The sequence below is a fragment of the Prinia subflava genome, chromosome Z, assembly GCF_021018805.1.
Source record: "Prinia subflava isolate CZ2003 ecotype Zambia chromosome Z, Cam_Psub_1.2, whole genome shotgun sequence".
Classification (NCBI taxonomy): Eukaryota; Metazoa; Chordata; class Aves; order Passeriformes; family Cisticolidae; genus Prinia; species Prinia subflava.
This window is the reverse complement of record NC_086283.1, coordinates 101,431,282-101,448,727: the sequence shown is the minus strand read 5'-3', so window position 1 is coordinate 101,448,727 and position 17,446 is coordinate 101,431,282. Positions and strand designations below refer to the sequence as shown.

At 44.3% G+C, this 17,446-nt stretch overlaps 1 protein-coding gene across 1 annotated transcript in view; it reads left to right on the top strand.

The window, feature by feature from the left end:
- Window positions 1-2,047: 2,047 nt before the first annotated feature.
- LOXHD1 (lipoxygenase homology PLAT domains 1) overlaps window positions 2,048-17,446 on the top strand; it is a 172,254-nt gene continuing 156,855 nt past the window's right edge. The window contains exon 1 of the mRNA XM_063423238.1: window positions 2,048-2,205. Coding sequence (XP_063279308.1) covers window positions 2,175-2,205 — 31 coding nt within the window. The 5' untranslated portion in view covers window positions 2,048-2,174. The remainder of the gene's footprint in view (window positions 2,206-17,446) is intronic.

Here is a 17,446-nt window from a genome sequence, read left to right as displayed (position 1 = left end):
GGACGCCAAATGAACCACATGAAAAGATATAAAAAATCCACAAGCACGAGTTTTATTATTTAATGAGGATATTAATGCACTGCCCGAGTAGTAGGTTTTCCTCTCTGTATCATAGACTGACATGAAAAACACCTAAAAAAGCAAAACAACCCAACCCAGCCCAATGGACAGCTGCCAGAGAGGAAATCCAGGATGAGGTGGGCAGGCTGGCACTGGTCTCATGTGCTTAGAGCTGCTCCATATGCTTGGAGCATATTTGCATCTAAAGGAATGAAAATACCTTTTCCTTCATTTTGATTATTCCTTTGTTGTTTTCTTTATTTTTTGAAATGAAGTCCACATCTTTCACACATGCTGTGTTTCCATTTGACAAGCTCTGGCTCATTTATTCGCCTTTCAGCAAACCCCCTTGTCTCTTCTCCCCTGCCCAACATTTGAATCAGCCCACACCTTCTTTAGCTGATTAAGTTATTTTCCACTTCACAGCTTATTCCATAACAGACTAACTTGGAAATATATGAGAGCTGGCGCATTTTGGTTTCTTAAAAAAAATACACAGTAATCAGAGAAAGAATTTATGTTTGTTCTCTCTATTTACAAAATGCATGTTGCAATGTATCTTATTATTTATTAACTCCGAAGTCTGACTCAGACTGACTCTTTCAGTATGTCTCCCATCATCCCCTTAAAATACTATTTATATTGGAAATAAGCTTTGAACTTCTGGCACAAAAGGTTCCAATACTTTGTTCCCTCAGCTCTCTGAAGCTCTCTGAAGCAGCTGAGTTCACTAAGCAGCTCCATTATTTGCTTCAAGGTTTGTCCTTTTGAATTGACAAAAGCCAACAAAGCAAAGACTACTTCAATCTGTGCTGACCTAAACACAGGCACAGAGAACTGGGGCAGGTAAACTGAAATGGTGTCTGAATTCAGTCCTTTCTCTGAGGGATGGTGTGCTGCAGGGTGAACACCCGTGGCTGCTCCTTGCTGCATTGCAGGTCAGCAGTGCCACCCCAGCCAGGGCTTGAGCACCTTGAGACCCCCCTAATACCCCCTGTGACAGGGCTAATAAGTTTATTGCCTTCAAAGTCCAATATTAAACCTTAAAGGTTGCTCTTTCAGAGAGACACTGTGATATATCCCTTTGTTGGTGGCCAGGTCTTCATGAGAGCAGCTCTGTAACTATGCAGTGTTTTAATTACAGTGGAAACTGTTTGTTTTACAGTGGAAAGTGCAGCTGGTGAGTTGTGACCTGAGGAAGAGTAGCAGATGGTGTCCTCTACCCAGGGTTTCTGCACCACATTTTCCTAAGGATTCCTGCCCTGACCTGATTTTTTTCCTATTGCAAAGCAGTAGTGACCTGCCCTTTGGTTAAGTGCAGACCACACTGACCGTGGTGCACAGCTCTCCCTAGTGCTCCTTTGTTCCTTTTCCCAAGTTGAAAATGCTTGGGAAAGAGGTGGGGGAGGATCTGTGCTGAGGTCTGCATGCTGAAAAGCACAAAAATAATGTCAGGTCCATTTATCTTCACGACTGAATATTCTCAGGTACACAAGATTGACTCCATCAAACAAACCCAGGTTGTGCCTTGAGAAGGGGATTTGACTTCCTTTGATGCTGAAAGTCAGAAACTGCAGGTTTTCTCCACCTTTGTACAAAAGGATGAAAATGGATCTATTCTGTATTGTATGAAAAAAGTCAAAGTGAATTAAATGGGGAAAAGAATTTTTGGGGTGAACCTGCAATGGCTGGATTAGTGGACACTTCATTCTTCTTCTTCTTCTTCTTCTTCTTCTTCTTCTTCTTCTTCTTCTTCTTCTTCTTCTCATTATTATTATCAACAAAAACAACATTAATAATAATAATGGTAGTAATAGTAATAGCAACAACAACAACAATAAAGGCTTTGTTGTCATCTCCTTACCATCTCTCAGAGGTTGATAGGTCCTTGCTGGCTTCATATTTTTTTAAAGCCCTCATTAGCTCAGCCAAGGCTCCCAGCTGACTTTGGCACATAAATACTCAGACTCCCTCCTTGGCTGAACTCCTCTGCTGAGGGCACCTGAGACCTCAGGGACAACTTTTTCCTCTCTGAGGTGGCTTCAATTAGGAATCTGCACCCAGGAGTCGAAGGAGGGAATTGGCTCAGCACTTCCAGAACGAGAGTGGGCACCATGTGGTTGGGGAACAGGCTACAGTCTGCTGGTAGGGCAGTGGTTTTCATTTTCTCTATTACCCCCAAATCTATAAGTACACAGACACCCTTTCCCTCCAGAAAATGAGCAGAAATAATATTCAGTTATAATCAGAAGTCATAATGTGATTTTTTTTTTCCTGCTGTAATCAGAGAGAAAAAAATCACCTTCAGAATCTTTTATCTCTGTATGGAGAAAGAAGTTAAAACATGCAGAGAAAAAGCCTTCAGGCTGAAGGGATGCAGCAAATTGCCATAATAGCTTCTGTTTACTTTGAGCCTGATACTGATATTTTGCAGACAGGTAAAAAAGCTACACTGGCACCCTTTGTTATTTGTTACTTGTTTTGGTTTGTTTGTTTGTTTGTTTTCCCAAAATCTCACCATATTATCCCCTGCAGGAGAGGACAGGTGACATCAAAAATGAGTGCTGCTGTTCTTTAGCACAGGTGGAGGATGCCTGTGTAAGAACATGCATAAATTGGGGTTAAGAGCAGTGAAGTGCCCTGTTCTCTCCTGCCACAGCTTCACTCTCAAAGGAGCCAAATTTACATAAGTTAATAAAGAGGAACTAAAAACTTAAGTGATGACTTGATGGCTTATGATTATAATAAGCTTCTCCAAATCCATATGATTGGGGGGGTGGATAGGTTAGGCTGCTGCAGCAGGAAACAGGAGGTTTATTAATATTTTAAATGAAATAATGCAGACTTGAAGATTTGGGAGGATGAGGGAGGGATTGTTGACCAGATGATTTTTAAAGGTCTTTTCCAATCCAAACCATTCTATGCTCTGACCCTGGCAGTGAGGGTTGAGCTGCATTGAAGATCTTGATGGCAAAATGGTAAATAGTCAGGAGATTTTCCTGCTTTATTTCTCTTCATTTGCACAAGAAGTGCTGTGCAAGTAAATCTTATCCAAAGACAAAGAGTAGTTACACTTTTGGAGGTGTTTCACATATATTAATGACATATTCTAATTAATCTGCTTTGTAGCATCACATGAAAGAAATTAGTGTCTTTCAAATACGTGCATGAATTCTCCTTCATGTGCTGGAGATCATGTATGATTGAATTTTGGAGCAGCTCCCTGTTCTTTGAGCAGCTTTAACCTCACATGAAAATCCCTGGTTTGGACCCTGGGGTCTGGGGCTTAATTTTAAGCCTGTCTTGGGTGTGCTGCTGGACTGAACCCAAGCAGGGGTTAGAGGATGCCCAGTGAGGTGCGGTCCTAATTACTGATATCTCTGAGGCAGGGATTTGTTGGGTGAGTTTTAAGTGTCTTGAAGGCTGTCCCCTGTTGTGATAAGAGGTAAGGAGGGGGAGGATTGTCCTCAGCTCTGCCCAGAGCCCCTCAGGAGTGCACAGGCTGCACTTCCAGTGACACTGGTGGGCACTGGTGGCCTTTTTCTGAGGAAAACACCAGCCGAGGGATGTCTGAGAAAGTTTTCTAAAAACCTTATTCAGGTGCACTTATCTAGCTCTGGTGGAAACAGCACAAAATATGCCACAATTTACAACTCTTATTGCCATATGACAATAAGAGTTGTAAAATTTGGCCATGTGCAATTTCTTTGTGAAGGGAATAAAAAGAAATTCCATGAGTGCCTTCTCTACAAAGATCTGAATGGGACTTGGCTCTCAAGTACCTATGTCTCCTAGATTACAGACACACAGGAATAACATTTCTCTCTACATCTCCTCTGGTAAAGGTGCCTTTTATATATGGAGGTTTGTGTGTTTGTTTTGTTCTGGGGCTTTCTCTTTAGTTTTGGTTTGTTGTCCGTTTGGTTTTTGATTTTCTCTGTGTCAGGTTATTTCATCTGCTTTATATTGTGTGTCTGCTTTGATATTTCATGTCTGTCCTTCAAGTGCTGTAGCCCATTGCAAGGACAGTGTTATCTGGTCTGGATTACTTTTCTCCTTTCTATTTGTCCTCGTGCTTCAGATGCTGTTTTACTGTCTGTGTGTGCATATATATTTGCACATTACACCAGCTCTCTCTGCTCCTGCCACGGTGCCCTTTTCCCTTAGCAAATGGAAGTGACTCTCATCCTCCTCTTTGTGTTGGAGTTCAGCTGTGTAGAATCACAACGAACACTTGGATGGATATTGAGGGTTGGTCCTGAAACAGTAATTTCAGAAATCTAATTTGAGAACTAACAGCACGGGAGAAAAATCATCACCTGTTTGCTTCTTGGTGGGTACATGCCTGGTGCTGCAACACAGAGCAGTGGGGAAGGGTTTGCTCTGGAGAAAAGGAGGCTCAGGGGGGACCTTGTGGCTCTGCACAGCTCCTGACAGGAGGGGACAGCCGGGGGGCTCTGGGAACAGGGATAGGGACAGGAGGAGAGGGAACGGCCTTAAATTGCACCAGGGAGGTTTAAATTGGATATTAGGGAAAAATTCCTCACAGAAAGGGTTGTTAAGCACTGGAACAGACAGCCCAGAACACTGGTGGAGTCCCCATCTAAATGCCAGTGGATGTGGCACTTGGGGACACAGGGCAGTGGTGGCCTGGGCAGTGCTGGGGAATGGTTGGACTTGATGATTGTGGAGGGCTTTTCCAGTTTTTATTCACCCAGTAATTTCTGCACCTGTGCTTCAGTGGGCAAAATTTTCCAGGGCTGGTGCAAATCCTTCTGAGGAATGAAAACTTTCTGGGTATGTTGGGGCTTGAGTTAGGTGCTTTTGGCTCTTGATCTACATTTTACAAACTGAAAAAAATCCTTCTGCTGATCTGTCGGTACATGCAGTGACATCAAGCACGTGTACAAGTGTGAAGGCAAGTTAACCACGAGCTCTACTGCCGTGGGAAGTGTACCTGTGGAAATAGAGTTAAGGCAATAATGGTGAAAAGCTTGAACACAGTAAAGTCAAACACCTGGGTTTACCTCAGCGTGGTCGCTGTGCCAGTGCCTGCCTAGGCACCTGAAGCCACTCTGGCTTCAATTTGGCACATACCAGTACCAAAGATGTTTTGGGAAGCCAGGGAATTGCCAGGAGGTGGTGGATCTTTGTTGTAACTATGCTGAATTCTCCAGCATTGGAAGCTTTGTTTCCAAAACCCCCAACATTTACCTACAGGTACCCACATTGCCCTCCAGTCTCACCATTCTCAGGAAGATCAGCAGGACCTGGAGTCACCAGACTAAAATGCAGCTGTTTACCACAGGAAGTGTCAGTGGAAGTGGGTGTTAACCTTGGTTTGCCCTTCACCTGGGCTGTAACAGAATTTACTGGTGGTTTTGCAGGAGGGGGCCAGGGAGGTTTTGTCTTGAGCTGCTGCAGCACCGACACAAAGAGGCTGCCCCTGGATCTCTGGCAGTGTCCAAGGCCAGACTGGATGGGGCTTGGAGCAACCTGGGACAGTGGAAGTTGTCCCTGCCCATGGCCCATGTTCCCATCCAACCCATCCTGGGATTTTATGACCTGAGAGTTTTCTTTTTGCCCCCTGTCACAGGAGGGAGAGCATTTGTGCAGCTGTGCTGGAGTCACCCACAGACAAATAACACAAAGGGAGCTTGGGAAAGGAGCCCAGGGTACCTGGGGAGGGAACTGGTGATGTGCATTTGGGGGAGCTTTATTTGCATGTGTGCAGCTACTTACAGCCATATTCAGATAAGGTGTAGGAAGCAGTGAGTCCTGCTGGAAATAACTAGATCAAGTCTGACAGCCTGAGAGTAAATCCATGGCACAGACAGATAAGGGATATTGCTATTTCTTGGGTTAGGTCCGGATCCCTGTAACTCTGACAGCTTTTCTATTTTTTATGTCAGCTTAATAGAAAGTTTTGTATTTATTTGCTGTTATCTGAGCAAGTTCAGCTGCAATTATTTTACTTTTATCCTTTCCCAGACGCACACACATACACTTGCACTCTTGTTTCTTGGCAGCTTGTAACAACGTCTCTAATCCTCTTTGGCAGAAATCTTTTAAACTAATTCTCTTAGCACAAAAAAAAAAAAAAAAAAAAAAAAAGGAAAAAAACCCCCCACACAACATAAAAGGGTGGTGTTAATTTTATGGCTTATACAAGAAAAGAGGTGAACAAATATCTGAAAAAAGAAAGTTTGGCCAGAAGTTGACTTTCAGTACCTCTTTAGAGCCGTTTCTGTGCTGCAATGCCCTAACACCTGTTCAAGATAAGGAGAACTGGGTAGATGAGGATGGTATGATTATGATGAAAGATAGACAATGCTACCAGGCTGACTCAGAGGTTTGGTGTGAATAAAAAGAGAAATAAACCCATTCTGCCTCTCTGTGTTTAAGCAGACTCACAGGTACCTCTTGAAATCCCATATCAGAGTTTGGATAGGGTTTGTAGGATCCACAGCATTTCCAGTCTGTAGAAGAACTGCAGAAGTGGTTTTTTGTTTCCTTCCTAAAATCAAGTCCTGGAAATTCTGCCTTGTTATAAGCTTTCTGGGAATGGTTAATGTCAGAAAGGGTGAAAACATTAAGAGAACACAATGTTTGTACATGATTGCAAAAACAAACATTTTTGGGGGGTTGTTTGCTTTATTTGTTTAGGGTTTTTGTGTGTGTGGGCGTGGTTTTTGTTGTTGTTGGGGTGTTTGAGGTTGTTGTTTAATTTTTTTTTTATCCTTTCTATTTTACTCTGAAAGGAAATAAAGCCCCAGCAGCTCTGCCCCTGTTCTCAGCTCTCCACCCTCTCTGATGTCTAATGTGTAGGATTTTCAGCTTTGGCTCATGGATGGCTGGTGCATTTTGCTCAACACCCAGAACTTTGGGGTTTTAGGGGATGTTGCTGCTGGTGACTCAGTAATTGCTGAAGCAGGACATGTGATGGAGCCAGGAGGTGTCCCCAGCTCGACTGTGCTGACCTGGTGGCCGTGCTCCTGCCCTTTTCCTGTTAGTTCTGTGTCCCTTTTGGCCACACAGATCCTTTGGGGTGAGGACTTTCCCTCTCAGTGTGCTTTCTGCAGGGTTCAGCACAGCAGGGACCCAGTCCCAGCTGGGAACACTCATATCACTGCAGACTAACCTTGAAATTACAAATAAAGGTAGTTTTCCCCCCATGATCCTGGAAGAGTGGCTTCTCTGGTTGGGGCTACACTGACAGTGACCATCTTAAAATCTGAGACAACATTTGCAGCACAGGAAATATTTAAGGTGTAGTGTCTGGGCACTGCTGCCAGGATATTTCTGTCCACTGATGTGCAGGGGTGCAGCTGGACCCTGCAGCTGCTCCATCCCACAGGAGAGGAGGCTCAGGGGCAGCCAGGGAGGCTGAGCAAGGTTTTGGCAGGTTTTGAGGAGGCTGTGGGCACACGGGAGAGGAAATCAATATAACAGCTTCAGAGGTAATTTGGCAGCATCTGAAGAGCTGTGTTTGAGCCTTTCTGGTGTTACTGAATTAGATTCTTCTCCTTAAGTGAGCAGGGCAAGGATAACTTACAAGATGGGATATTTTCTGCAGAATTTCTGGGGACCACAGGCCTTAATCATTGCTGCTCCTCTGCTCTCCAACACATGGATCTGATAGAGGGATTGGAGAGGTTGTGTCCACAAAAGAAAAGATTCCAGCTGAATCCTTGGAGGTGTCCAAGGCCAGGTTGGACAGGGCTTGGAGCAGCCTGGGACGGTGGAAGGTGTCCTTCCCCACACAAACTGGATGAGTTTTAAGGTGCCTCCCAACCCAAACCATTCCAGGATTCAGTGAAATCTCTTCAAAGTTTAACTCCATTGGAGTTGGAGGACACTCAGGGTCTGCATATTTACTGCCATGACATCAATTATGGGTCTGAACTCTGAAAGCACTTATTCCTGCTGTGAAGTGCCAACAGTGGCAGTGGCTTTGCTTGGCAGCACTAAATTCTCAGTGGGATCACACTGTTAAATGGCTATACTCAGTGATCTTGGAGGCTTTTCCAAATGTAATGGCTCTATGATCCCATATTTGCATTAAATATTCAATACAATTGGATTCAGAAGACTGTGAATAGGATTAAATTAAAAAATATTAAAATGGTGTTCTTTAGTTGTGTAACTTTTAAGTAAACAGAGCTGTAGAAACATCTGCAGGCTTTGATTTTAATTTAATGTATAATAGCTTACATCATAATAAATGATGTTGTGTGATTTGGATGTAATTTTGAATTTGTCAGGAAGCTCACAGCCAAATTGTTGAAGTTAATAGTAGTTCTGCAATCAATTTCGCTGTGTGTCAAATCAGAGGAGCCATTATTGAATTTTAAAAGGCTAAATTACTGTGTTGTTTGTATTAAATCTTAATGCCATTTCGGATAACAGGAACACTTTCCCTTGGAGATACGTGCAGGATAGGGTATCTGTTTCTGGATAGAGAAGTCAAACATGGTTTCAGTGAAATTGCTTGAATTCCAATTGTAAAGGGTTTAGTAGGTATATCCAGAAGTAATTTCAAACCTGTCCTAAAGGAAAGAATATATTCCCCAGGTCAGATAAAGTGTTGGAGTACAGTCCTTTTTATGAATTAGGAGAACTTAGTGGTCCACTGTAATGATGGCAATTAGAGAAATTAATGTACTGAGGTGGCTTATCGTTCAGAGGAGGGAAAAAATACATTTGCATTTCTTTAGGGATGGAAAAGGCAGGGAAGCTGCCCTGTACTTTCTTGCTTTGAAGCAGTCTTGCTTGCACTGACTGCTGCTGGGTCCCTGGAAAGGAAAGGTCCCTGTGACAGCCCAAGGTGCAAATGGTCAACACTTGTGCCAAGGAAGGTGGGAACCATTTGCTCATATTTCTGTCCCTGCTTTCCTAAATCAGCTTGGGCATGTGGCTGTCATAAATCCATTATCTCCACCCACCTCGAGCCCAAAATTATCTTTTCAAAGGGTGGAAAACCTTTTGCGCTTGGCTACTCTCTGTTAGACTGGTTTGTCTCTAAGTTCTCTGAGATGTTTGAGGAAAACCAGAGCTCTTCTAGAGCTTTCTCTTCTCCAGGATTTCTGTCTGCAGAACAGAGGTGCTCCAGCCCTCGGGGCATTTCTGTGGCTTCCAGATGCTCCAATAAGTTCATGTCCAATGCTGAGGGTCCCCAGAGCTGGATGCACTATTTCTGTGGGGGTGTGCTCATGATTTCCTGTAGCAAATCGCTGCCTGGTAGCTTTTCCTTTTTTCCCTCTGTAATTTTTGTCTGTGTGGTGGTCAGCCCAGCAAAGCTTCTCATGTGCAGAAGAGCACTGGCCCGTGGCATCCCTGCTCTGCTGGGAGAGCTTTCCCATCTCCCTCAGGCAGTACATGGCAGCAATAGATATAATGGACTCATTTGGATAATTTAGTGCTTGCTTGGTGTATCTGGTTTCTCTAGTGACTCTCTGACATTCATGCTTGACTTCCCCACCTCTCTGATTATAAATGAAAGAGGTTTCACCTTGTTGGCAGGGCTGGCTTTGGGCCCATTATCTTTCCTAACATTGTGTACTCGAGAAATTAAATTACCTGGTTTCCTGGCTGCCTCCCTAATGAATGCCATTAATTAATATGCTTTTCAAAGGAGGCGGTGTATTTATTCTTAATCCAAGGGAGAATCTCTTTCCTGGCCTGCCTGTGAGCAGAGTGCTCAGGTGAGGTAGGTTGGTCAATTTGCAGGAGACTTGCCCACATGGGTGCTCCCTAAACACGCCCTTTGGCTCACAACTTGTTTTATAGTGTTGGCTTTTTGCGTGTGGTTTGTTGTTGTTTGTTTGTTTTTTGGTGTTTTTTTGGTGGTGGTGGGTTTGGGTTTGTTGTTGTTGTTTGGGGTTTTTTTGGGTTTTTTTTGGTTTTGTTTTGTTTTGTTGTTTTGTTTTGGTTGTGGGGTTTTTTGTGTTGGTTTGTTTTTGTGTGGGTTTTTTTTGTTTTTTGGGGTGTGGGGTTTTTTGGTTGGTTGGGGTTTTTTTGTTTGGTTTTTTGTGTGTGTGTGTGTTTTGTTGGGTTTTTTGTTTGTTTGGTTTTGTTTTGTTTTGTTTTTCTTTTCTTTTCTTTTTTTTTTTTTTTTTTCTGGAGGATCTAGTCCCAAAGCATGCAGGTTAATGAAAAAGATGATTAACTCTGCAGGTGGTGGAACAGTGTGGCAAGGATGAGCTGCTCATGATGCAGTGAGAAGATGGATGGAAATGCAGCCTGGTCCGTTGCTAGGAATTATCTGAAAAATGTGGACCTGACACCCTCTCTCCCTTTTTCACCCTCACATCTCCTCTCCCCTGGAAAGTGGCAGCCCCTGCTTATGGATTGAAATGGGGCTGTTAGCCCAAGCTGGGCAGAGGTGTGAAAAGCACACAGCCTGGAGTTCAGAGGTGGTTTTGATCATTCTGTTGGATAGAGCAAAATGAGCTGAAATAAGGAGGAGGAAGCTCAGGGCTGGGATAGTTGTAGTGCCAACATGTATTTGCCTGAGTTGGCACTGGAGTGAGAAGGGGAAAACTGGGGATGTTGGGCTGGGATGGTGCCTGGCCTCCACCACAGACAGTAGTTTTGACAGGGTGGTAGGGAGTGAATTTTTAAGGATAGAAATTCCCCTTTTGGAGCTCTCCCAGTGCCTGGGTGAGGGTGGAGTTGTGTAGGACCTGGTGCTGCCCCTGGCCCCAGGGGCTGTGGTGGGTGGTAGCTGTGCAGGAGCAGGCAGAGGGGTGCCAGGGCTCTGCAGGGAGGAGCAGCCCCTGAGTGCAGGCAGCAGGGAAACACAAGCAAAGCCCTGGGGATTGCTTAGCCTGCTCTGATTCACCTGGTGCTCCAGCATTGGTTAGTCCCAGTGATGTCAGTGGTTCAATCCACACTTTAAATCTCACCGTGGTCAATACCTCACAAAAACAGAGCTCTTAGGGTTCTTTACCCCTGCTTTTCTCCTGGCAGCCCTGACACTTGTGCTGCTGCCTCTCCTTGTGATCTGTGGTGGTTTGTTTGCAGGGAGAGCAGTGTCCTTTGAGATGCTTAAAGCTGACATGAGTCATGGCCTTCTCAGGAAACACTGGATTTTGTAGTCCTCTGGCAGAACAGCCATGTCAGGAAGTTTTAGCAGACAAGGAGGCATGTTGACCTCTCCTGGGGGAAATTTAAAATAACCCTACAGGCTCACGGGTGGGATGCTCAAGTATTTGGTACAGAAGGTGCTCAGAATAACTCTTCCCATGTTTGTTGGCTGGGATAATCTATATTGTGGTCAGAAGGAAAAGAAGAATTGCAGTCTCGGGCTCAGTCTCCTGTTCCCTGGAATCAGCATGACTTGAACTGTTAGTCATTAAGGGAAAAGTCTCTTCAGTAGGAAGACAGGTGCAATACCAGTAATTGTAGCTAATGCTTTGACTAGAGTTGCCTGCACGGCTGGTTTAAATAGAAATAATGTCCTTTAAGCTGTTTATCTGATACTTTTGTCCTTCATCATAGGAGTTTTACCTGTTTACACTTGAAATTCCTGATCTTCTTATCACTTACTTTCTTATCACCTTCCTAAAAGGCACTTGGAGAAGCAGTTGAAAATGTAATAAGTCCCTTTACCATTTTCTCATGGTGTTAAACTCCCTTGAAGAGGGCTTGGATCACATTGTTCCCAACCCCCTGTTGCACAACTCCTTGGGTGACAGAGTTTGACTTCTCAGCTTCAAGAGCCCTCTGTTTAAGCAGAAAGCTTATTTTGAGGGGTTTTTTTGAGCTTGTATTTGCTGAGTTCATGTACACTCAGCTTGACTTCTCATGGACACATAATCACAGCCATAATCACAGTTCAATTTGGTTTTAATTGTTGTTAATTAATTCTTAGCAGTGTTTAAATCTTGTGAATTAAATGGATTAAAAAAAAAGGAAGCATCTCTTCTACCAGACTTACATACTTGCCCTTTTAAGGGCTCGGTTTCATACTAACAGCATTAAAATGACACTTGTGGGTTCTAAAATAATTTAAGGTTGTGAATAAAAAAATTAATGGATTACTGCATGTATAAATTGCCAGCTGTGGGCATCAGGAGCAGATCCTACATTTCTGGAAGAAGCCTTCGAACTGAAGGCACAGCAGCTCCAGGGAACAGCAGATGAGGGCATCATATTCCTTGTTTCTATTCAAAGTCTCATTAGAGAAAAGACCTCCTGGAAATCATAAAATCATGGAATAATTTGGGTGGTGAGGGACTTTAAATCTGATCCCATTCCACTCCTGCCCTGGTCAATAACACCTTCCACTACCCCAGGTTGCTCCAAGCCCCCTCCAGCCTGGTCTGGGACACTCCCAGGGATGGGGCAGCCACAGTCAGGGATTTCTTTCTAATACCCAGTGTAAGTCCAATCTAAACCTACCTTTGTTCAGTTCGTTCAGGCTGCCCTGAGCTCTGTGCTCCTGCAGCTGCTCTGGCACCTGGGGCTGGACAGGTGACACCCAGTGCCTGTGTGGCTGTGTCCTGGGAGGGGCAGGGGAGTCCCAGGGGCTGCCCGGGCTGACAGGGGGGTCTGTGTTCTGATACCTGTTTGTTCAGATGACGGGGGAAAGTTTTGTGCTGTGGAGAAGTCACACAAACACCTACAGTGAGACGGGTTTGAGAGCCTTACCTCAATCACCTGCTCTTGAAAGATATGGTACACATATGTATATAATTTTTTTTTTTCCTGTGCAAAATCTTTTCAGAGCGTTCATGCCGTATTGCTATTTCCAAGACTTTTCCTTACAGCCTTGAACGAAGCAGTTTCTCTGTTCCTGAGCTGGGTTTGAGGCTTTTGAGGGCGGGGTGTGTTTGCGGATGCTGAGGGATGCCTGCGGTTCCCGGACCAGGCGCCGCTGCTGCTCTCTGCGGGACGCTGAGCACCTCGCTGCGTCCGGCTAGGAAATATTCCTCTCGCCTAAACCCCGTTCCACCAGCAGAGGCCGATATGCCCATGTGCTTGGGAGCAGCGAGCTCACACCAAAACCCACGGACGGACCAAAACCTTTCCAGCCTGCCTGGGTTGGTCTCCGTACGCCAGCATCCCCAAAACTGCACCCCTGCATCCCCCGGGTGGGATCCCCATGCGGGTTTTGTTGTTTATTAAGAAATAAAAATGGTAATAACAATAAAATAATTTTAAGAAAAGGTAGCAAGTAGCCAGGTGGAGTGGAAGAAAAAGCCAAGCTGAGGGCAGGCACTGGGAGGTTTGATTAAACTGGTTTCATGAAACCTGCCAGGGCTGTGCTGCTGCACCCACAGCATCTCCTCTGCCCATCCTGGGGTAATCTCGTGCATCACTCATGAGTGTGGCACAGGAATGAAGTGTCTTAGCCAGAGGAATCCTTTGGTGTTTGTTTTTATAGTGGTAAATAAATCCGTTTTCTGAAGGAGGTGGACTCTGTGAGTATATATATATATATATATAAAATGTGTGTGATGTGGTTGCTGCAGGGAGTACTTCCAAGAAACTATCCAGAGATGGGGGTAGAGCCTGCTTTAATGCCAAGAATATCCACAGGAAAAAAAAAAAAAAAAGGAAAAAAAAAACCATGAACAAAAACCAAACAAAAAAAAAGGGGGAATCTGAGGCTGTGTGCCTGTGTTTCTGGTGCCCTGGGCAGAGCATTGAGTGCCTCAAACTCACCCAAAGCTCTCATAGCTGGAGGTCAAAGTTGCCCTTTTTTTCCCTGCATTATACTTCTACCTGAACCCCCCACCACACCCACTGGGGAAGCAAATTAAAGCAGCTAGTTCATAAAAATATCTGGGAAAGTTCTTGGCCTTTAGTCTTGCTCTCTGCCCTTTTAGCTCCTTTCTTTGCCTTCATCTCCATAGGCTGTGTTGGTCACCAAGACAGCACTAAAAATACAGATCATGCATACAGACACCGACTATTTATTTTAATTGAATTTATTTTTGTTTTATTTTATTTTATTTTATTTTATTTTATTTTATTTTATTTTATTTTATTTTATTTTATTTTATTTCAAAATTCGTCCCCAGACATTGCCAAAAAAAAAAAAAAAAAAAAAAAGAGAGAGAGAGAGAAAACAATATTCCCTAGCCATAAGTGCACAGCAGCATGTATTGAGAAATAACTTCTGAAACAGGAGGCTTCCCTGCATCTGCCTTGGGGTGGTGGTTGGAACAAATGTTCCTAAAGTTTCTTTGGGATGTGTCAGCTGTGTTGCATGGCACATGGGGTACAAGCATCTGGATTTTACAGTAATCAGTACAAAACAGGAATAACAGACAAGAGAATGAGCTAAAGAAAAGGTGTGTTGATGCATTGCCTAATATTTAGGTAATAATTTTTTGTTATTATTCATATAATTACCTAATAGTGGATAGTTCCAGGTTTAGCACTGGAGAGATTTCTGCACCTTAGGAATAGAAGTTTACAGGTGAGTCAGGAGCTCAAAAAACACAAGTGTTGACCTCTCATACTCCACCAAATCTGTTATAATTCAATAAATCTCCCTGGATCATAATGCCCTGCTGGATTCTGGCCTGAGTCTTTTTGGGAGGGAGGATTTGGGAGAATCTCTTGCTGAATGTGGAGTTAAAGTATAAACCCATATAAATACTGTTGACAGTTGTAACTAATGGTTCTCACCAATGGCTTGGTTGCTTTTCTGTTTCTGTAGTTCTTTATGCACCAATAAATCCCATTGTTCTTCTCCCAGCTGTTATTCACACAAAGAACAAAAGCGAAATGGAGTGTTCTCAGCACATTTCTTTTTAATTAAAATGAAACGACAGATGAAGGAAGAGTGTGGAGCAAAGTTGGATCAAGACATGGTAAATGTCTCCTCTCCCCCATCACTTCAGCCTGTTTGATAGAGGGGATTTATCTCTGGCTTTCACCTGAAGTTCTGCTCTACTGCACCAGGACAAAATGAAGTGCAAGCCTGGTGTTATCTCAGAGGGGTGGCTCTCCCTGGGACAACTGTCCTGGTTCTCCAGGGTGCTTTTGGTGCCTCAGATCATTCTTCATGACACATGCCTTAAGTTTTAGCTTTCATGTTTTTCAGACTCTGTGCTGCCTAGGGGTGTAGTTCTGAGCCTCATATTAAGTGCTGGTCAGCTCTTTTCCTGCTGGAGACCAAGGACAACTTTCAGGCCTAAAAGCACAAACAAGAGTGGACTGAAGGGAGGAACAAGAAGGATGAGACCTCACAGCCTGGAGCTGTGATTGGACAATTAAACCCCAATATACAAATGGACCAAAACTTATAAAATGTAAGATCTCATGAGCTGGGGGCTCATTTAGTTACCGTTGGAAGTGCACCTTGGGTATAGCCCTGGCCAGGCCCTGTCCTGCCCAAGGTGTATCCTAAAGGCCTTTCAATAAATCCCTACTTTATTCTCTAGCTCTGCCCAGTCTCTGTTTTGGTCAGCCTTCCTAAGGCATCCAGGCACTAATTGCAGTATTTCTGCAAAGTAGCTGGGGTTTGTCCCTCACTGGGGCTGCACCAGCCTGAGGCTGCTCCCAGAGGTGCCGTGAGCATCCTAAATCTGAATCTCCCAGTGCAGGAGGAGGCAAAGGCATTTCTCCTACTCCAACAGCTCTGCTGTCAAAGGCAGGTAACTTTTTTCTTTGTCAGTGAGGTTGGTTTAACAATGGCACAGGGTGCCCAGAGCAGCTGGGGCTGCCCCTGGATCCCTGGCAGTGCCCAAGGCCAGGCTGGATGGGGTTTGGAGCAGCCTGGGACAGTGGAAGGAGTGGAATGAGAGGAGTTTTAAATGTCCCTTCCAAACAATTCTGTGACGCTGCTGGCAGCATTTTGCTGCATAGAGCTGGAGCTGTTCAGAGCAGCAGCTCTCAGGGACTCAACGTGATGAAGTGTTTACCTACTGAAAACATAACAAAGATATGAGCCTCACTTTTCCCAGGGATTCCAAGGTTTTTATTTTTCTGAAGGCATGTTTCTATTTTGTGGAATTTTTTTTCCTTCTTCTTCTTGCTGGAGAGGGCTGGCTTTTCCACATCCAAAACCTAAATCCATCCCCCAAATTTAAGCTGAAATATTTATGCCTGCAGTTTCTGCTGTGTGTTGCTGGCTGTCCCAGAAAGGGGAAAGGCAACAGTCAGGAACACACTGAGCTGCAAAGCATCTGTGTGGGAAAATGTGCTGCATCATCAAATGTCCCTGCAGGATCCCTGGGATCCTTGGGACTGGCACCATCCATGTGCCTGGACAGTGCCTTTGGAGCTGTGGGCCCCTGGTGCCCCCTGAGACAATTGTTCCATGCCTGCTCTCAAAAGTGACATGCAGAGATGCACTATCTGCCTTTCTGCTGCTCTCCAGAAAATAAGAACCTGGAAATAATCAGGGTATTCCAGGTCCTGTGGTGCTGACATCCTGGGAGTTTGGCAAGTCGGAGCTGTATCATAAGGGACAACAGTGATTATTTTATTTTCTTTATGGTTTTAAGAGTCTGGAAAAGCCATTCTCATGTTTAATCCCAAACCTGTACTTTAACCTACTTGGAAGCTCTCCCTGAATAATCCACTTTATGATCCTTAAAGGAAAGAATTTCATTCAGCAAACAGAGACCATTAAAAATACAGTGCTTTCTAAAATATTATCCACTTTAAACAGTTGGAGACTGATGCCAAAGGACTGCTAAGGAGGGGGGGACAGACCCACACCAACCCTGCAGCCCCTGGACCTGGTGTTCTCCACCCACGTCTTCCCAGGGCAGTGGCACTGCCATCCTGTGTGGGCTGCACATCAAAACATCTGTTCCTGGTGCCCCTGATAACCCAACCCTCCTACCACCCTCTCCTCCCAGCTGGGTCATGGAAGCCCCCAGTTCTGTCATTACATGAAAGTTTTACAGTTTTAAATCATGTACATGAAAGACCTGTCGTGGATGAAACCTCTGACTTACTGGTAGTATATCATTAACCTGGGCAGCACACCATCAAGCAAATCACATTTAATTTATCACTTGGATGAAAGAAGCTGGGGAGGAAGCTCTGGGCTGAGTTATCCCACAGACAGGGTGGGTGGTGCAGGAGGTTCTGCATCATCATCCTACAACCCTGCCATAAATCCAGCTGCTCCATTACTGGGATTTAAAGCCAGGCTGACTCCCCTGCTTGCTTTATGTACCCTTCATCTCCGCTGCAGAAATTCAGAATGGTTTTTCTAAACTGTAGTTTTTTATTAAACTTAATTTTCTGTGATAAAGCCCATAACAGCACCTTTGAAGAAAGAAGAAGATATTATTTTTCCTTTGTCTCTGTTCTCATTCTGTCAGACTTTAAATCATCAGCTCCTGACTGCAGCTGAGATTGATCCAATCTCATGTCCTTCCCTTATCTGCCATGAGAGCCTGCTGGAACCCAG